Source organism: Schistosoma haematobium, chromosome 1 (genome assembly GCF_000699445.3).
Source record: "Schistosoma haematobium chromosome 1, whole genome shotgun sequence".
NCBI classification, from domain to species: Eukaryota; Metazoa; Platyhelminthes; class Trematoda; order Strigeidida; family Schistosomatidae; genus Schistosoma; species Schistosoma haematobium.
This window is the reverse complement of record NC_067196.1, coordinates 17,212,278-17,235,013: the sequence shown is the minus strand read 5'-3', so window position 1 is coordinate 17,235,013 and position 22,736 is coordinate 17,212,278. Positions and strand designations below refer to the sequence as shown.

The following is a 22,736-nucleotide window of genomic DNA, read 5'->3' as shown; positions in this document are numbered from 1 at the left end:
GACGATGGATGCAAAAGAATTCAGTCTAACGATATTTAGACGTCTAGATTCACACAGATGGAGGCTTTAGGTCATACGGAATCTAGAGGGCTACACGCTGGTTAAAAAATTAGATTGATAGTGCGAGGACGAGTAACTGTTTGCTTATCTGACCACTAAGAACCCACAAAATGTAGCTCACCAATCTCAGTTTTAGCGAAAATCACGTATTTCCATATAACGGGACAACCCCGAGCTCCAAAGGTTGAGTCTCTACAGGCCATGCTAACCGTCGATACAACATAGTTTGAGTTATTACCAACTGAAAGTAAGCTGGATTGTTTTGGCTCTGACTGTTGTGATTTGTGACAATAATGATCCCCGTGAGCAGTTTCACTAGCGTGCTGAAGTCAGTAAACATTGGGTAGTCACATGGACTTGAAGGACGACAAAACAGGTCTTCATCTTTTGCAATATACATGATGATATTTTACAATAGACCACTGTTTTGACCCAAGAGTAACATTTGACAGCAGCGATCGAACAGACATGTCGGTGTCCTGAGATTTCAGGAAATTCGTATTGTGCTATCAAACGCATTTTATGCAAACTCAGTTGTATAGTATTGTTGTAGGCTATCAAGGTGACTAAAGAGCTATGTAGACTGTTGACTTTAAGCACAGAAAGAGTATTAGTGTGACTTGGATTTTTCTTCCCTCTCTGAATTCTCTGATCTACTTAAATTATACAGATGCAGGGTTTGATTGATTCCTTGGACGAGAACCTGTGTATAGGTGCTTTCCGCATTTATCAAGTACCAGGTGATGCTCAACGATCACTATGAATAACAGCAGATCAAGAAGTAGGTCGCTAGAACAAGATATCGCATCACCCAACCAACTTGTATGTATGTATGCAAATGTCCTGGTTAAGACCACTAAGATAATAGGAACCGGGGGTTGGTGATGGGAAATAAAGAGAGATGGAAACGGAGTATATTTCCCACCAGTTTTATCCCTTTGTAAATCACTCATACACAGATAGAGATTATTCTTATGAACATCTGTGGCTGCTTTTACGTCGACTTGTATATTTTCCATGGTCCTTTCTCGGTATATGCGAGTTAATACTTGCCAAAGGCCAGTAAAATGATAGTTAACTTAGTTTGCATCCGTCTATAATTTAGAACATTAGTATTATTTTGGTGTAGATGTATATAAGTTGCCAGAGAACATATTTAAACCGTGCCCATTCAGCTAAGTTGTAGGTAAGCACTCAAACATATATATTTGAAGATCATTAACAACAGTATCACAAGAGGTTAATCTGTGAAATACACAACTCATTTTGATATGGAGATCAGGACAAACCCTTAATGCAATAAGACAGGGAAACTGTTTCATTGACCAAATGACTATTATCTTAATACTATGACAAATTAGTGTAAAGTGATTACAGGGACTAAGTGTATTGCAACTAATCAACTGACAGAATTTCCTAAGTATGGGTATCTTGAAAACTAACATCGTAAGAAGATACTTCTTTATTCATAAACATTGCAGCTTTTAAAATAAAGTTCAAAAGCATATAACTGATATTTTGACTATGATACTTTCGGGTCAATAAATACAATTAAACAGTATTGGGACAAACTCCGCACGTAGTCCTTGTAGGGTTACTGCCGGTCTCAAGCCGGGATAGAGGAGGAGAAAATCATTAACACCATTTAAAGTCCGCCCCGGGAGTCGAAGGATCTTTATTTAGAATTCTGATACCTTATGGTGAAAGCCGAGATTCTTTGAAAATCACGAGGCCGATGACCCTTCTAACAATCAGAGCAACAATTAATGTAGGCACATCGAATGTCTGGACAATATGGGAGACCAGTCTAATAGCTACGGAAATGAGATACAAATAGGCGGTGCGCAAAATAAGCGAAACCCATCGGACCTAAGCTGGACAGAAAGGATTAGCTTCGGGAGAGGTGCCATTGTACTCTGGCCATAAATAAGAAAGTGCTTCACACACAAGAAATCGCATTAATGCTTCCTAAAGAAACACGAATCTCGTAGATAAGATGGTGGTTGGAGGCAGTCAACAAAAAACCCTGGGCCCAAGTTTCGTGATATTTGGCGCCCGTCAGCAAGATGTACCTGTAATATTGAGGGGACTGATGCTCCCTGACGGGTTCGATGCCGTGTCATCCGGCTTCACAGGCAGAGACTTTACTACTGGACTGTCCGGGCCACGACTGACCCCCTGTAGGATTGAGATATATTCACAATTGATTGATCACTAGGTGGTGATCAATGTCATGTGTGTCAAGCTCTTCTTAATGCACAGTGGTAACGTCTCTTCGCATAATGCATGCAATGCCTATTCACCTAGACTGATGGACACATCGATAGGATTCAATCTGCACTAAGAAGGACCTGACACACATGACATTGATCACCATCCAGTGATCAGTCAACTGTGAATCTCATAGATCCGGGATCATCAAAGCATCTTTCAAAACAGGGGATTACGACGAATGTTGTCCAGTGATATGCGACCACCAATGATAGCAAACAAAACGATAAAGATCGGTTTTATGAAGCTGCAGTCAGTCAGAGAAAACCCAGGAAAGGAACTGACCATCCTAATGGGAGACCTAAACGCCAAAGTCGGAAAAGACAAGACCAGACATAAAGGTATCATGGGACGCTATATTTATTTATTTGAACACATAAATATTGGTACAAGAGAGCGCCAATATATATGCGCCACACAAAACAATGAGAATTCGAAAAGAAAAAAAGGTAAGGAGCGTAAAAAAAGAGAACAATAACGAAGAGGTTGGTGTAAGGTAGTGTAGTAATAATAATAATGAGGGAACGGAAAGGTACAATCAGAAGAAATCTTTCAGTTAAGGAAGACACAACCACTTTTTATGAAGAAAGTAAAAGGTTACAGCAGAATCGCCACTGGCTTCTATTCTGAGCCATATCTGATAACGTCTCTAGCCACTGTGTAGCACCACCTCTCGGACCCCAACCAGGGAGTCGTGAAGGACCAACAGAAGCCAGTCCTTTGCAGCTTTCTTTCATACTACGACACCATGTCATACAATGACCACCTCTCCGCGTTTTCCAACCAGTCCCAGAGTCGGCAAATAATGTACGACGTGGAATTCTCTCGGCGACATTCGTAGAACATGTCCAAGCCACCGAAGACGGTGTTTCAAGATGGTGACACCAATTGAATTATCATCTCTGTGCCTGAACACACGATGCCGAACCTCTGCATTACTGACATGGTGTTGCCACTGGATGTCAGCAATCCTTCGGAGACAGCGATGATCGAACACAGAGAGTCGTCTAACGTCCTCAACTCGGAGAGGCCAGGTTTCACAAGCATAGAGCAGAACTGCTCTCACCGACGCGTTGTAGATCCGACCTTTTACAGCCAGACTAACATCACGAAGGCGCCAAAGGTGGCCCAGATTGGCATAAGCCGCTCTGGTTTTCACTATACGTGCATTGATCTCATCACTCACACCCCCACTGGCACTTATGCAGCTACTATAAGAAAGGATGTGAGAACAAAGAGAGGAGCTGATATAGTCAGACCACCAGTTGGTAGTGACCAAGATGAAACTGAAGCTAAAGAGCACTGGACAACTGGAGAAACAGCATTAAAAAGCTTTAGTATAGCTTTCTTTCGAGATACTGACAAACTAAACGAATTCAAGATAGCTCTCAACAACAGGTCCCAAGCCTTACAAGATTTACTGAAAGACGTTGCTATGGAGAACAACTGGGAAGGGATCAAAGAAGTACTAACTTCAACGTGTCAAGAGGTTCTGGGTCGCAAGAAGCATCATGATGATGAATGGATCTCTATGGAAACCCTGGACAAGATTCAGGAAAGGAAGAACAAGAAAACAGCAATTAACAGTCGAACAAGAACAGAGAATGTCAATGCACAAGCTGGATACACAGAAGCAAACGAGCAAGTGAAGAGGAGCATTATAACTGACAAGAAAAAAATATATGGAAGACCTAGCAACGACAGCGAGAAAAGCTGCAAGAGAAGGAAATTTGAAACAATGAAGAAGCTAGCAGGGAAATATGGTAGACCAGAGAGACCGATCAAGGACAGAGATGGCAAGACAGTCACTGAAATTCAAGAACAGAGGAACAGGTAGGTAGAAAACGTTGAAGAAACTGTCGGACAGACCAGCCCTACTGAACCCACTACAAACCGAAGCAACACACTTAGACATTCTTATGGGTGTCACTCCACCAACGATGTAAGAAATCAGGATGGCCATCAGAAAAATCAAGGGTGGAGAAGCAGTGGGATCAGACAACATACCAGCTGAAGCATTTAAGTCGGACGTAGAGATAACTGCAAAGACACTCCACACTCTCTTCAGAAGGCTTTGCGAGGGAGGTTAATCGCCGACAGACTGGAAAGAAGGATACCTCATCAAGATACCAAATAAAGGATATCTGAACAAATGTGAGAATTACAGAGGTATCACACTACTGTCAGTACCAGAAGTTTTCAACAGAGTGTTGCTAGACCGGATGAAAGACGGAGTAGACGTCTAACTTCGAGATCAACAGGCCGTGCACAGATCAAATCTTCACACTACGAATCACTGTTGAACAATCAATTGAGTGGAACTACTCACTATACATCAACCTCCTTGACTATGAGAAAGCATTCGACAGCGTGGACAGGACTTCATGGCGACTTCGACACTATGGTGTACTTGAGATCGTCAACATCCGACGAAACTCATTCGACGGACTACAATGCAAAGTCATGCATAAAGGATAGCTGCATCCTAAGTGAGGACCGGTGTCGGACAAGGCTGTTTACTCTTCCTCTTTCTTCTGGTGGTTGACTGAATTGTGAAGACCTATACATCTCAGGGGAAGCATGGAATACATTTGATGGCTTGCATACAACTGAACGGTTTGGACTTCTCAGATTACCTAGCTCTTCTATCCCATACACACCAATAAATCCAGGCGGTGACATCCAGTGTAGCAGCAGTAGCCTTCAACATACACAAAAGAAAAAGCAAGATCCTCAAATACAACATGGAGAACACCAACCCAATCACATTTGGTGAAGAAGCTCTGAATGAGGTGGAAAGTCCTAAGTACCTAGACAATATCGTTGATAAACAAAATGGATCTGATGCAGATGTGAATGCACGGACCGGCACAAGGACAGAATTCTTACAACTAAAGAATATCTGGAACTCAAAACAGCTGTCAGCCAAAATCAGTCTTAGAGTCTTCAATACGAATTTCTACACAGTTCTATTGTACGGAGCTGAAACTTGGAGAACTACAATCATCATCAAGAAAGCAAAAGCATTTATAAACTGCCTACACAAAACAATGCAGGTTCGTTGGTCAGACACCATCAGCAACAACCTGCTGTGACAGAGAACAAACAGGATTACAGTTGAAGAGGAAATTAGGACGACGCTGGAGGTGAATAGGACATACATTACGGAAATCAAACTGCAACACAAGGCAAGCACTAACCTGGAATCCTCAAAGCGAAGGGAAAAAAGGAAGACCAAAGCATAGAAGGCAGACAGCAAAAGAATGAATAGCAGTCGGGAAGAGAGTTAGTTAGAGAATCCTGGTCGGTAGCCTATGTTCCATTAGGGGTAACAGGCGTAAGTAAGGAAGTACTAGAACAAGATTGTTGCAGACGGTAGCTGAAACAAACAGTCGTTTGTATAGATCAAACCCGAGAGCACATTTCTCAATTACCATCATCCTATATCTATAGTTCAAAAATAGATGTTTATGTTTTATTGACTAGTGTTGCCATATAATACCCATTTCAGTCTTTATGCATTCAACGATGTTCGCTAAGTCGAGGTTTTACCTGTTCACTATGATTAAGTAAGCAAACTGAGAAATCCGGCTGTTCGACCAAATAGGAATGTGGTGGTAAATAGAACAGTGAAGGCGATATAAAAATTGTTTATAAGAATATAATATATATTTGAACAAAATTTATACAGTTTACATGTTAGATGCCAAGACAAGAAATTTTGGGGACATGTGCAGTGGAAAAATAACCTGGATAGGAGGTGATGTAGGGATGAGGCGTACATCAACAGATTGAAATATTAGTTGGCACTAACACTGTAGTTTGATAGAATAACCTACAGCATTGTAGAAAAACGAAGTGCTAAGTATACTAGGTACATATGTGAAGTACTAATCTTTCTGGAAGTTTAACAACGCAAACGACAAAGAATAATATTCTTAAGTGTATGTTGTTTAATATACTGATCTTTTAGCCAATAACTGAACACCTTTAAAAGAAAGACAACAAAATATTGACTCGAAATTCTGAATAATGTACGAAATATGAAGTAAAGTGATGTAGCATACGGTTAATTGGACTGAGACTGGTCTCACATATATTTCGATGTGAATTTACCTCAATTCACCGGTGCTAATTGCCAATAAAATTTTCGAGAGAACCATGACTGAATACACAAACAGACTACACATTGAAAGTGAGAGTTTATTCGTAACTAAATAATTTGCAAAGATAGGGAGAAAACCTGAAGAGAAAGATAGTTGTAGAAGAAAGATAAGACGAGCTTTACAAATGTTCTAACTGAAAATAATGTGAGGTTAACATAGCTGCATATTTCAAAAAGAATAAGTATCATCCCGAAATTATATGATAAGATCATGGGTGGTTTGTTAGTGGAATATCCATCTGAACTTGAGGCTTTGCCCATTCGACGAATTCATCAATCAGTACTGGCCAAGCACCTGTAGGTAAAAGATAATTTTTGAAGTGAAAAGCAACTATAAAACAGGAAATGATTCTTACCAAGGAAAATGAATATAGATATGAGACGAATCAAGCACCATAAAGATATCATTGGATCAATTAAGTACAATTTTACTACACTGTATCATAATATCAAGAAGTTTCAAACATTACGTAATTTGCCACACATTCAAATATTCTTACTCAAATCCTCATTCTATTGTTTTGTTACGCAATCAGTTTTAATCCTGGCATTTAATAAATAAGAGTTTAGCTCATTATCAGAATCTAGATGTGGAGCAGCCCGGATGGAGCGACGGGCTAGATACATGCACTTAGTCAATTGAGTTAGGGACTCTGCTTCATGCAGACTTCAGTATAGGCATTTGTGAAGTATTGACAACAATAACAATAAGTGTAGTTATTTAACCTAGTGCATGGGCTCGTATTTATTTACGAACATTACTGGAATAGAAGACTGTAAAGTTCCTCGACTGGTGGTATCGTGCAATGTGTCTACGTGTTCAGTGAAACGAAGATGTATTGATGGTTAATGTATGAAAGCTAGATCACGATATTCTGATGATTACTTCCATTCAACTACCTAATACCAAAGTTTTGATTTGGTTAGTGGTAGTTTTTTGTTAAAGTATCCGTGCTCGATATAAATCTTTTGAAAAATGCGTAAATAAATATAATCTTTATATACCTTCTTCATCGTAATTAGACATGTCAGGATAAATTGTTTCAACAAAGTCTAGAAGAAGGTCCCATGTGTCCTTAGAAATTGGACGTTTATGATGTTCCTAGAAATATCAAGACAAAAAAACCGATAAGTCAATATAATTGGCTGTTCAGTGGTGAGAATGTATACAATACTCAACAGTAACACAAATTATAAACTAGAAAAAAAGTTTGTTAGTCGAAACCATTTAAAATGCATCAGTAAGTAGTTAGACAAAAGAAATATATCTGCAAGACCTGCTTACAATATAGGCCGAGGTACTGGTAATATGTTTTAATAAACAATGTGGATTTAGTTTATAGAGCCAATATTATATTGGAAACTCTTCCAGTTGTCGATAAATGATTGAGTAACTCAGTTATCAACTTTTTAATTTCGTGCTGAAACTCATTACTTTGATTTGAGAATCTAGTGTTCATATTAGCCATCACATAAAAAGTGTATCTTTTGTGGTCGGTGAACTGAATTCTTTTAGGAAATACTATGAGCAACTACTCAAATTAGACATTAGGAAAGTGGGAATTAAGCAAGTTGCATTACGTCCCACTTATATTTCAATTCACTAATAGTGTAGATAAAAAAATGTGAAAATTTAAAGAATTCGCTTTAATTTACCGTCAATTAAATACATCTAACAACTGTTCAATTAATGTATTGGTCTATGAAATGACTTACTTGAAGGAATTTAAACCATAGGGATAAATGACAAAATCGACCACGTAGAAGAATTTCCCAGTAGGGAATAGCGTACTGAAGAACTATGAACAAATACACGCACAATGAAGTAATACTGGTAAAGAAGTTTAATTAAAAAAAGGAAATAATGGTAGCTTACTGATTTAGATTAACCCATTCACTAGGTAGAGGCTTATATACTTGGCATTGAGCCATACTAAATGTGATGCTAATTAGTTGTTCAAAAATAGTAGGTGAAACGTGGTTCTAATTTAAAACTTTGTGGTTTAAAGTTGATTACCTTAACCATCATTTCACAAACTGCTGATTTAAGCATTAGATATTCCAACTACTATGGGACAAATTCGGATGTAAGTTTAACTGTTTTACGGTTGGTTAGTAATCTTTAAGTTAGTCATACACAACGACTGTCCTAGTGCATATATGCGTTGGCCTAACACAGTGAGGTTTAAATCAATAGGACGAAAATCAGAGAAATGTGGATAAGAGTGATATCAAAGACAGTGAAAAGTTCAAAGAATGTAGTTTGGAAAGGAAGAGTGAAATTTTAAGTAGCATGAAAAGCTGAAATACCTAGGATAAATTACAGATGGACTGTAATTTAAGATATTAGTAAAGAAAAATAACGAGTAGCTCACAATATAACATAGAAATAAAAATATTAGCAGGAAATATTGGCCAAAGGAGAAATCTACATCACATACGCAAATTTTCACACAGATCGAACAGTTTATCATAAGGACATATAGACGACTTTTAGCGAGGATCAAATGTTACCTCCGTTCTGAGGCTCCATGCAACAATGAGGTCAGTGGGACTGGATACCAATGCCCAAGGATTACCGGATGAGCACATATATGCAATATAATCTTCCTATCTACAGATGAAAAATGAATTTGTAGTCCATGATTAGAATTTTGAGTATAGGTTATTGTGATAGTGAACACTGAATAAGACATAGTAAATATGTTTTTGTAATATTCCGATGACTGGAACGTATTTCTAACTTAATGTAAGTCACTTTTCCCGAGTAAATAAATAAACAATATTTACTTTGAAGAAGTGACTAACGTAAAGTCACGAAACGTCAGAAATACAAATTTCTACTCATTGGGATATCACAAAAATATGTTTATCATTGACTTTCTACCCAATGGTCAATTTCTTTGGAACTATCAAGTCCAAACTTGGTATTGAGACCTATACAGAGTCATAGCCAAACCTGCTTGTTATTCGATGTACATCAATGTATGAACGTTGAAGAAAGAGTTTAAGCGGCACATGTGGTTTCGGAATTTGATCATTTATTGATTTACAATAGTCGAAATTTGACAGAACCTTCAGAGCCGAGCTGCCGAGTTAAAGGATAAAATTCTTAAGAAGCGAAGTAGAAGATTAAAGTGACACAAAATACCTTAACTTATAATGAAATGTTAGTTTTCTGATCTATGAGGTTAGGAGCATAGGATGAAAAATTCATTATCTTCAATGATTATCATCAACCGGATAAGAAATGTGATACAATATGTGAACCTAATTTTTATTTATGTATTTAAACACAAACATTGGTACAAGGAGGCACCAAATAGATATACACCACATAAATCAAATGATTTATGTGAGGACTAGGATACTCGGAAGCAGGTGGTTCTCTTAGGGGGCCACTCTCTGACCCTTCGACCTAGAAGTCTAATCCACAAGGCAGTGGGGCAACTTCAGGAAATGCAGTCCCATGGTACCCGGTGGCCAACGATTGGTTCACATGCCTTGTTTCCTCAGGACCCTGGAGCTTATGTGCACCATTAGTTTGTAATGAGGGTTTTTCAACTCCCCTAGGTGGATCTTCCGTGTCCACCAACTCGGTTAAAGCGCCGGACATTCGCTTTTCGTCCTCTCAATTTTGTAAGCACCCCCGCCGCGAGAAGGCAGTGAGTAGGACTTCCTGGTAGTGGCTCAGTCAGTCAGTTACAACGTAGAACCAGGCATATACATGCATCGGTCCAAGTTGCCACACCTCTATAGTACAGCAAGACGAGCACCGGATTCATAGAAGCAGTTAACTCAATTGTGTAATCTATAAAGGAAGGATTTTATGTGAGGATATAGTGCAGAAAGAAAGAATTATTTCGTAGAAAGATATGAAATAATTTAAATCTCATAGTTTAAGGGAAGACAAAATGTATATACACCTACGCCATTGTAATCGATTCTGAGCCATGTTACCCAGAGTCTCCAACCATTGGTTACGACAGTCATGCGGACCCCAACCAAGTAGTTTGCATCTACCAACATGGCTAAGACTAGAAGTTAGTGACTTCAAGCACTGATGGCACGTTTCGGTTTGACCGTCCCTAACTTTCTTCCAACCATTCCCAACACTAGTCAGCACTGCGCGTCGTGGTAATCGATGTTCAGGCGTAGGCAGTGGCTGTACACGCGTGATCATGTGACAGCATTTCGAAAAGGAGAGCTGACTCTTCCTACTCTCGACCGTACTAGGGCATTTGGGTGCTAAACTGAAGATGATTTTTCGGAGGGTCAATTCTTGAACCAAAAGAACTAGTTTACAGAAAAGTAGAGAAACATTTTGAAATACAATCTGATGGTAGCCGGTAATTTGTGCCTTTTGGTAAATCACTTTTAGTGCTCAAATCTTTAATATAATGGGAGACGCTATGAATAAATTTTGAAACGAATACTCAATATTAACAATAACTACCATAAAAAGTTACTTAAATGAATAGAAGACAAGAATCTACCTACCTAATGATTTACTTTCATGTTTATCCAAATTAGCGAAACCAAATGTGAATAAGTATAAAGAACGAAAATTTTGTTTGTCTTCTATATCACTTAATAGACTAGGAAGTTTATTACGCAAGGAACTGATTGAGTCACACCTAAAACAAAGGAATAAAGAGTACAGTAAGTACATTATTTGTGTATCTCAACAATTAGATCTTAGTTTGAAACAAATGAAGTCTTCTAATTACATCTATATGTCGAGTCAAAACGTTAAGAATTCTAAATTGCTATATTTGCAACACAATTTCTAGTCGACCGTAAAGTCTCAGCTATTTTAGTAGTCGCATAATGCGAAGTTATTCTTATCCTGCATAGAACATACAAGAACATTCTTTTTTGGAGGCTATATAATCTTGTAATAGCAGGACGACATGTCTAACTGGTTTTCCTTTTTTAGTCAACATTTTTTCAGTTTGCCTGGTCAAATCTTCTTGAAAGGCTTCTCCAGAAAACTTGTCTGCATCTTAATAATATGGGGGATTATTTAATAATATGGTCCTGGAGATCCAAAAGAATAGATCAGCACTCTTACTAGAACTGTCTAGCACTAAATCTTTATTCCTCAAATCAATTAGATGGGATTTATGTCCACTTGAAAGTAATGGTCTGGCTATTTCTTCTGCAAATACCACACGACTATTGCATCTTTCTTATCCAAGTAATTTGGATAAATATTGTTCGTTCGCAATTTTTTGTTCTGACTTCGAATTCAATTGAAGTATTATGGCCAAGGAATACTAGATAGTAGAATACAACTTTGCCTTCATTAAATAGCAATATGACCAAAAAGCTAAATAATTTGAAACTGTAATTGCACTAATTTAAAATGTATTGTTGATATACCACCTACACGGTATAATTTGGCATTTAGCTTCAAGGGGCTTAACTCATTAAATGCGTATTACAATAGCTGGAAAGAGTAGACACCATTGAAGTACGATCAGGTAATTGACCATGGACTCTTTCAAAAAAAACTACGGAGCGGTAGATCTGTTACTAGACGAGTGATTTTAATTTCAATTATACATTAGTTAGTTAAAGTTAGTCAGTCAATGTGACCTTTCATTGATTGAGGTGGATAGAAAGAGAGCCTAGTTACCATATGAGTTTAAACAATCTACTAAACAGGGTAGGATTAAGATAAAAAAGGGTCACCGTCTGGCTAGACCAAGAAATATGATCGAGCGCTAAAACCATTGAGTTTTCATCTAAGTTATGTAAGTAACTGTGGATTTCTCGGATGGAATTCACAAGGATTTATACGTCATGAATTAACATCATTGGGAATGATGGATTAAATACACAGACTCAAAACCTTAAATATCATACTACTTTAAGTCTTCTATTTTCTGTCTATTTTTCTTTTGATTATTGACTATCATTATTTTCAGTGTTAGTTTTCCTATTATTAGTTTTTTTCATTAAGGGAAGATGAAATGTACTAATTTAAAATAATAATCGGTTGCACCCAGTTGTGTCCTGTTGAGATATCAGATTACTGGATCTTAGGAGGTTAGTGGCCTGAAGCTTAAATGCTTTCTGCGAGACCTGGGGGCTCTAGGTTCGATTCCTGGTGGGGTCATGGGTGTGCACGGTTGAGGAGTTCCACACCAAAACGAAACAGATTTCTGGTGCCTCATGGTTTCTAATGGTTATTTGACTTACGTCTGTTCGTGATCTTAATACTGAGAAACAGTTATAGCACCACGTAATGTTACAGAACTAGATTTCGTAATGATTCCTAGTGATCCCATCTTGATATAATCTATTAAAATAGGATTAAGCATAGTAGGTAGCTTTATTTTTAACAGTAGTCTCTAACTCGACTAGACAGCAGTGATTTCCATTAAATTTGACCAAGACATAACATTTTAACCTGAAGTATTATATAGATAACTTACCCCAACTCTCTGAACCCACGAAAAAACTCCTCGCGAGTAAATTCTCCTTGGGTCTTTGCTGAAAACTTCCAAGCTAGGATTAAAGTGATTAAACTTTCTGGGTCAATATGGAGATCTGTGACAAGAAATAGCTCCATCCCTGTAGCTAGTATGCGATCAGGACACTGAGGATCTACTCAGAAATATATAATGGAAAAAATGGCAATAAATTTTAGTTCAAGAAAATTTATATCATCCAACCAAACATTTGTGGAGTTATTTATAACTACAGAGGCAGAGATATTGTTTCCTTGGATTTATAATATCTAAACATGATTCTAATATTCCTAATTGTGAAACAAATATGGGTCAACGTCGAAGGATTTACAAGAAATGGCTGTATTTCTCAGACAAGTTCGATTCATGTAGAAAATCGAGACTACTTGTAAATGAAACTCAAATCCTCTGAAACGATGATTTAGTTTTCTATACAACTGAGAATCAGAAGTCCAACACCAACATACGGTAATAACTAATTCTAAAAACTTAAAACTTTGGAAACAGTAAGAAATTAGTGATACTTAAGATGTCGCCGCTACACAGAATATATCAGCAGTCAAGATATATTAGTCTGTAATGAAGTTTCGGTGAGATTGCAATTTCGAACTACATTCCAGTTTTAGCATCTGGAAAGCATTACTAGTCTTAAGATAAAACATGTGATTCAAAGCCAACTAATGAATGAACATATGTTGGGTTATTGATATAGCAATTCATTTAACTGACATCAAAGTAATGACCTAATTGAAACAATTATTTTTTCCCTTAGAAGCCATTCCAACTAAAATGAAGTTGCATTAGAATAATAAATTCAGAGCAAACATGAAGAAATCTCTGAAAATATTCCAGCAGTTGTGTTCTAAAGATGCGAATCAAGCTGACTTACTGGAGCTTCAGAACTCCAAGCACTTTAAAACTTTCACCCAAAGTCATGCTGACATTCATAAAATGAAGTGGGACCCGGATATCCTCAGATACCAAATATGTAAAGTGGCTTAAGCACAATTGATCAGTCTCTTATTTGCATATGTAAATCCTGTGCGCATTGACTCGATATTGTCTTAAGTCACAAGCATTATAAGAAAAAATGGATGGTGGCCAGAAGTGAAATCCAGGACGTGCATTTCGTCCTATTTGGGACTTGTCGGCCGGATGTATCTGCATCCCAGAGTTGATGGTCACTCCGACATTCAAGGCAATCCGCACGGGATGCACATATACCAATAAGACTGATCAATTGCAGTCCTAAACATTAATGGGAAGCCCCCAAATGTCTTGGTACGGTCGAGAGTGGGGAGAGTAAGCTCGCCCTTCCCAAATGCTCTCATATGGTCACGTGCATACAAATACTAACAGGGAAGTTCTGTTCACTGCCTTCTCGCGGCGGGGGTGCTTACAAAATTGAGAGGACGAAAAGCGAATGTCCGGCGCTTTAACCGAGTTGGTGGACACGGAAGATCCACCTAGGGGAGTTGAAAAACCCTCATTACAAACTAATGGTGCACATAAGCTCCAGGGTCCTGAGGAAACAAGGCATGTGAACCAATCGTTGGCCACCGGGTACCATGGGACTGCATTTCCTGAAGTTGCCCCACTGCCTTGTGGATTAGACTTCTAGGTCGAAGGGTCAGAGAGTGGCCCCCTAAGAGAACCACCTGCTTCCGAGTATCCTAGTCCTCACATAAATCATTTGATTTATGTGGTGTATATCTATTTGGTGCCTCCTTGTACCAATGTTTGTGTTTAAATACATAAATAAATATGAGGAGATTCAAACAAACAATAGAAAATGAACTAAAACTTCACCCCATTGCACAAGGTAGTGGTTATCTGGACTCAGCAGCAAAGTGAATAACATGAAGGCGTTTGAGGTGAATGGTACTTGCTTCGAGTCCCGAAGTGAACATCAACTCTGGGTTGCAGTTACATCCAGCCGAGCCCAAAATAGGACGAAACGCGCGTCCTGGATTTCACTGCAAGCCACCATCCATCTTTGCTTATAATGACTCGAGTACAGTTGTTCTTTAACACAAAATATAATCAATAGTTCATTCTCAGGTTTTAACGTCATCGGAAAACCGAGTACAGGTGTTCAACGCATTAACGCTTACCACGATAACGCTGGAACAGATGGTCAATTTTCGCCTCATTAATAGTGGGTCCTTGAGGAGTTGGATTCTGTCTGTAGAAGTAATCTACGGCCTGTTCTAACCTCCAATTGCTCATCTGAAGGCAGTCAATAGCAACCTTATCAGAACTTCGAGTAATAGCACTGAACTTCTTTACGCGATCTCTTTGTGAGGAGCTCAGTTTATACTGAAAACAAGATTCAAAAAAGATGGACTGGAAACGAATGTGAGAGGAATATTACGCTCAAAAGAATAAAATCAAACACAGCATTCTACCACGTAAAATTACATTTACTAAGGGGAAAAGCTCTAAAATGAAGTATAATTACTGAACATAATAGGAACGGCAATGACCTTAAAATGCTTAAGACAAAATAGTGGTTACCAGGAAAATATACTTATAATCAGATAATTTGTATTACTACTGTTGAAGAGCGAAACTACATTGTTTATTGGACATGGATGTTAAGCACTTGAGTGATTATAACGAGACAAAATGTAGTTTTTAAGAACAGTCTACTCTAATTTCCTCTAGAAATAAGGAAGTCGAAAGGAACGTAGTGAGGTTCGTTAAGAAGGAAGAAAAAAATTCTTGTTACCATGTCCAAAAACAGTTGCATGACCAGTGAGAACATCACTGAAAAAGATGAGCATTAATAATGTCTTAGACTAAGAGAAATGAAGAAACAACCTACTTGCGCACAGCTTCAATGTTTTGTCAACTATCATTGTAGCTCTTACCAATTAAAATATGACAGACTTAAAACAATGAAAAATGGGAGGACTTATAGATGTATAACCATGAATGTTGTTAGGAAAGTAGGTCAGGGAATAGTGTTGAGGCATTAAATTGAGTACAGAAGTAAAAAAAATAGTAGCAGACGATTTCGGAAGAATATTAACTCCTTGTGATAATTACAAAACAGATGTGTTTGTTTATTGTAGCTTCTGAGGCATTAGATACCATAATCATATGAGACTTAATTGGAGATGAGAAGCAGAAAAATTGTGGGGTTGAGATTTCAAACCTAGGGAAGGTAGTATTGGGTCTACATCCTCCATTGAGTGTGTAATCACAGACTTGAAAATGCATATTGTCTTACCTAAGGTATTCTTCCCAAATTTAATGAGTCATGCGAAGAACTGTGGGGGTAACTTCAACAGGTTATGCACACTCATTTATTGCATACCGATTTTACTGGATTTGACTTTTATGAGATTAATCTTCTCTTTTTACAGTCTCTGACCGATTCAAAGTAAAGGATTCTGCTAAGTGGAAACCCCGATAGGATACAAGGTCTAAAACTGAGCGAACGTCAGAATGTTTAAAGTATCGGATTAATTAAACATTAGTATTCTATTTATGTACTTAGAGCATATAAATCCTGATTCTGAAGCTCCATGCAATGCCCCTGATCATTAGTCACAATAATCGTGTGGTCCCCAACAGGGCACAGTGCAACAGTACATGACTTAATGGGTTGAAATCACATCTTGGTTTGGCTGCCTCTCTCTCAACTTGCTCTTACACCAACCAACATTAGACGTCAAAGTAGGCGGTGGTTAGACAGACAAGTATTTCACCCATCTCAGTTGATAAAGATAAACAGTCTTACCGACTTGTTATATTAGCCTAATACTGTGTTTAACACCAGCATTGCTTACTCGGTAGTTCAAACGTGCTCCATTAGTGGTCAGAAGACACCTATGACTAAACACTAGCAACTGAAGAATGTTCTTTTAAAAACCGTTTGTTAACTATGAAGCAAATAACTCAGCGTACTCGTGCCTTTGATAACAGACGGATATACTGACTACAGTACAAGTGGCCCAAGCCAATCAAGCTTAGATAAATCTGTACTGATATTTCATCAGATACTAACCAATAAGGCTGATGAGGCGTTCAAGACTAGTGAAATGAATGACGCCCTTAACTATCTCACTCAGTATGATTAAGTTAGACTAGTCCCTCCGGGGGCTACTGCCGGTCCCAAGCCCGGATAAAGGAGGAGGGTTGGGCATGGGGTTAGCGTTCCCATCCCGTAGAAAACCGAGTCGCTAAAAAAACGCTAACCAGAAAAAAATATTCAAACCTTTTAAACTCTGCCCTGGGAGTCAGAAGGTCTTCATTTAGAAGAATTATGACGCCTCATGATGAAAGCCGAATTCCTTCGGAAGTTACGAGGCCGATGCCCCTTCTGACAACCAGAGCGACCATTTATTTAGGTACATGGAATGTTCGTACGTGGGACACCGGGAGAGCCTTCCAAATTGCTGCAGAAATGAGAAGATACAACCTAGAGGTACTTGGGATCAGTGAAACACATTGGACACAAGTTGGACAACAACGACTAACTACAGGAGAGCTCCTGTTATACTCCGGCCATGAAGAAGAAAATGCACCACATACACAAGGAGTTGCATTGATGCTGTCCAAACAAGCGCAAAATGCGCTAATAGGATGGGAATCTTATGGACCAAGGATCATCAAAGCCTCGTTCAAAACAAAGAAAGAGGGGATTTCAATGAACATCATCCAATGCTATGCGCCTACCAACGACTACAATGAAGACGCTAAAGATCAATTCTACAATAGGCTGCAGTCAATCATCGAGAAGTGCCCAACAAAGGACCTGACCATTCTGATGGGAGATTTCAATGCCAAGGTTGGAACGGACAACACTGGATATGAAGACATCATGGGACGACACGGACTTGGAGAAAGAAACGAAAATGGTGAGAGATTTGCAAATCTATGTGCCTTCAATAAGCTGGTCATAGGCGGCACCATATTCCCACATAAACGGATACACAAAACCACATGGACTTCACCGGATCACACCACGCAAAACCAAATCGACTATATTTGCATCAACAAAACGTTCAGGAGGACTATAGAGGACGTGAGAACCAAGAGAGGAGCTGATATAGCATCAGATCGTCACTTGCTGGTCGCCAAGATGAAATTGAAACTCAAGAAGCACTGGACGATTGGGCGGACAATATCACAAAAGTTCAATACGGCCTTTCTTCAGGATACTAACAAACTCAAGATAGTTCTCAGCAACAAGTTCCAGGCCTTTCATGATCTACTCAATGGAGAAGGAACTACTATGGAGAGCAACTGAAAGGGGATCAAAGAGGCAATCACTTCAACATGTCATGTGGTCCTGGGTCACAAGAAGCAGCATCACAAGGAATGGATCACTGTTGATACACTGGATAAGATTCAAGAAAGAAGGAACAAGAAGGCAGCAATCAATACCAGTCGAACAAGAGCAGAAAAAGCCAAAGCACAAGCTGAATACACAGAAGTTAACAAACAAGTGAAGAGGAGCATCAGAACCGACAAACGTAAATATGTGGAAGATTTAGCAACGGCGGCGGAAAAGGCTGCAAGAGAAGGAAACATGAGACAATTGTATGACACGACAAAGAAACTCTCTGGAAATCGCCGCAAACCAGAACGACCAGTGAAAAGCAAGGAAGGCGAGGTAATCACCAACATTGAAGAGCAACAAGACAGGTGGGTAGAACACTTCAAAGAACTCTTGAATCGACCAGCTCCACTGAACCCACACAACATCGAAGCAGCACTCACGGACCTCCCAATCAATGTTGGCCCACCAACAATTGAAGAAATCAGCATGGCCATCAGACAAATCAAGAGTGGCAAAGCAGCAGGACCGGACAACATCCCAGCAGAGGCACTAAAAGCAGACGTAGCGGCAACTGCAAGGATACTCCACATTCTCTTCAATAAGATTTGGGATGAGGAACAAGTACCAAAAGACTGGAAAGGACTTCTGATCAAAATACCGAAGAAAGGCGATCTCAGCAAGTGTAATAACTACAGGGGCATCACTCTTCTCTCAATACCGGGAAAAGTCTTCAACAGGGTATTGTAAAACAGGATGAAGGACTGCGTAGACGCCCAACTTCGTGACCAACAGGCAGGATTCCGTAAGGATAGATCGTGTACAGACCAAATCGCAACTCTACGGATCATTGTGGAACAATCAATTGAATGGAATTCATCACTCTACATCAACTTCATTGACTACGAAAAGGCATTTGATAGCGTGGACAGAACAACACTATGGAAACTTCTTCGACACTACGGCGTGCCTCAGAAGATAGTCAATATCATACAGAACTCATATGATGGATTACACTGCAAAATTGTGCATGGAGGACAGTTGACAAAGTCGTTCGAAGTGAAGACCGGTGTTAGGCAAGGTTTCTTACTCTCACCCTTTCTCTTTCTCCTGGTGATCGACTGGATCATGAAGACGTCAACGTCTGAAGGGAAGCGCGGGATACAATGGACATCTAAGATGCAGTTGGATGATCTAGACTTCGCAGATGATCTGGCCCTTCTATCCCAAACGCAACAACAGATGCAGGAGAAGACGAACAGTGTGGCAGCAGCCTCAGCAGCAGTAGGTCTCAATATACACAAAGGGAAATGCAGGATTCTCCGATACAACACAGAATGCACCAATCCAATCACAATTGACGGAGAAGATTTGGAAGATGTAAAAACCTTTACGTATTTGGGCAGCATGATTGATGAACACAGTGGATCTGATGCAGATGTGAAGGCGCGGATCGGCAAAGCAAGAGCAGCATATTTACAACCGAGGAACATCTGGAACTCAAAGCAACTGTCAACCAACACCAAGGTCAGGATTTTCAATACAAATGTCAAGACAGTTCTACTGTATGGCGCAGAAACCTGGAGAACTACGAAAGCCATCATCCAGAAAATACAGGTGTTTATTAACAGTTGTCTACGCAAAATACTTCAGATCCATTGGCCGGACACTATTAGCAACAACGTACTGTGGGAGAGAACAAACCAGATCCCAGGGGAGGAAGAAATCAGGAAGAAGCGCTGGAAGTGGATAGGACACACATTGAGGAAAGCACCCAACTGCGTCACAAGACAAGCCCTCACATGGAATCCTCAAGGCGAAAGGAAAAGAGGAAGACCAAAGAACACATTACGCCGAGAAATGGAGGTAGACATGAGAAAAATGAACAAGAATTGGATGGAACTAGAAAAGAAGGCCCAGGACAGAGTGGGTTGGAGAATGCTGGTCAGCGGCCTATGCTCCATTGGGAGTAACAGGCGTAAGTAAGTAAGTAAGTCCTGAAACAAAGTCGTACATCTGGAAGGGAAAATGTATTGTGAACTAATAATTTGAGTTATGCGCTGCTATCACAGACACCATCTACATAATTGCGGTATTAGAGTAAGTATAGTAAGCTTGAGAAATGGTAAGGGGATTAAAATAGTACGGATAGAGAATAAGTTGCAAACTGCACTTTCAATTAAACATGTCTCTAATACAGCCATTGATGTAAGGTATTAGCGGTGCAAACAGAGACTTGACACAAACAACGAGTTACCGTATCAAAAAATTAGTAAGTAACACATATGGTGCCACTTCCCTTGGCTTGATGGAATGCTCATATACAGAAACCGACAGGGTTTACTTGAAGTTCACCCAAAAGTCACCAAAATATCTCGAATGAAGGATTGATGTTGTAAAGCTGTTAAGGGGGACTCGATAGTCCAAGTTACAGAACTCATTCTTAAGATTTATGTAGACAACACACATCAAGACATACGCATCGTATCCTAATATCCCAAACTCCCTATCTTGGGGAACTTTTGAGGAAGCCGCAATACAAAACTTCTGGGGAAATGGTACAAAACCCCCAGAATTTTCCCAGGTTCGAAGGAATTTGGGGTTTTAATGGATATTTTCACACAATTTTACAACACTAGGATTTTTCTCAGAAATTCGGGGAAGACTAACAAACTTCTCATGACTTTGGGGGAAACACCAAAAATTTCCTCAAGATAGAGGGACTGCGACATTTTATCCAACGAACCAGCAACTATACACATTAAGTAGAGTAGTCCAAGTAATTCAAACGTAACGTTTCATAACAGAGAAGAGTTATGACAACTATGTAGGTACGTTGAATGCTGTTATTACCACCGTAGTTAGTAGATAGGATATATCTGAGTTTAAACAGTAAAGCTTATGAGTGATGAGCAAGTACAGCTTAACTTGTAGTCATTAATGAGCCACAAAAATATGAGGCTTCTGGGGAAGATGAGACAAACCTGGGTAGCCATTGTAAAAGAAAAACTGAAATTGGCGGCTAGAGTGATAATACGTTATTCCTAAAACTACTGAATTCCATTTCCTCAGATAAACTTGAAGTTGACAATAAATCTCATATTATTTAGTTTTCGGCCTGTAGAAAGTATGTTTAAATAACTGTAGACGCTGCACTTTTTCAAATGTCTACGAAGGATGATCTTTTTGACGGTAACTCAAAGGTTCATTTGGTGCGATCCTCTTCATTCTTACAGGTTTTGCTTTTCTGTAACATGTATTACTTTGTCCTATTTGCGGTTTTAGAATTTTTTTTGTTTATTTTAAAAGGAGTTGTTCTCCCTTATTCTCAAGGTATATTTGCCAGTGAATTGTCACTGTTCATATTTTTCATATTTTCTGAAATTCTACGTATATACTGCCTCATGATTTCCAATTTGAAGGAGAGCTTAGTCGGAGTTGTGATTTCCTTTTTTCAGTTTTTACCAAATGTTGTTTTGTGTGTGTGGCTCATACTTTGGCAATCATACGTATTTTATATTGACTTAGTCTTAAGCTCTATAATGCTTATTTTGTACTTTTTTGAAGTTGTTTTTGACATTATGGTTCTTGTAGCATTGTCATGTGTGTCTCTTTAGTTTATCTGCTATTCGAAAATATTTTTCGATAATGAACTCAAATACATTTAGTGTTCCCAGTGGTTTGAATAAATCGAATACTTTGTGCCTTCATAGAGCTAAACGGAATCTGGATTGTTTGGATCTTTTCGTTTAACATAATCGTCGTTTTTATCACGAATGATGTCTGTATTCAACAGGATCATATGACGTTGGTATCAGACTCTTTCACTTATATCACATCAGAGAAAGGTAGAAAAAGAGTGAGAGGAGTTACAACTAAAGAAAGCTGATTGAAGCTAGAGGGATGTAAACATGAGACCACTATTCTGACTATCTGATATGTAAAAAAACTATTTGTTTTAGAGAGTAATTTCCTCTACAGAATACCAATATACCAGGGATATAATTTTGTGATGGTTACATATATTATTTGTATGAGAAGTAAACCATCGAATCTTTTATTTCTCATGACTTTACTAATGTTGTCCGTGTTTTTAAAATACTTGTTAAGCTCCTGTGACATGATGGATTATAATGCCATAAGTATATATAAACACGTAGCTTCAACTGTCATATCAGTGGATAATGCTGCTATGAGATAGAAGGGCGTTTATACCATTCAAACGATTTTTCGCGAAGTATGTCAAGCGATATCAAAATGAAGTAGCAATAAACAGTTCGATTTACAGAACTGAAAATCTGAAATCCATTCATTTCGCCCAAAAGATTATGGATGTTTAGTTTTATTTATCAGTCAGTTATAAATGCACAAAGATGTCACAGATATTCACTGCTTGACAACGACGTTACTCGTAACACTTGTATAATCGAGAGTCTAAAAGCCAGTCAAACCAGAATTCATGGATAAATAG

The 22,736-nt window shown here is 38.8% G+C and overlaps 1 protein-coding gene across 2 annotated transcripts; it reads right to left on the bottom strand.

Moving 5' to 3' along the window:
- Positions 1-1,495: 1,495 nt before the first annotated feature.
- DCUN1D1_1 (DCN1-like protein 1) lies at positions 1,496-21,282 on the bottom strand. 2 transcript variants are annotated; one of them, XM_012938199.3, is made up of 7 exons: positions 21,250-21,282; positions 15,090-15,294; positions 12,940-13,111; positions 10,997-11,133; positions 8,213-8,295; positions 7,502-7,598; positions 1,496-6,791 (listed from the first exon to the last, which is right to left on the bottom strand). In XM_012938199.3, the coding sequence occupies exons 1-7, from the start codon at positions 21,259-21,261 to the stop codon at positions 6,706-6,708; spliced, it is 792 nt and encodes a 263-aa protein (XP_012793653.3). In that variant the 5' UTR covers positions 21,262-21,282; the 3' UTR covers positions 1,496-6,705. The 2 variants fall into 2 exon arrangements, with proteins under 2 accessions (XP_012793653.3, XP_051073278.1); XM_051211686.1 differs by lacking the exon at positions 21,250-21,282 and having other exon boundaries at positions 7,502-11,133; positions 15,090-18,000.
- Positions 21,283-22,736: the final 1,454 nt, after the last annotated feature.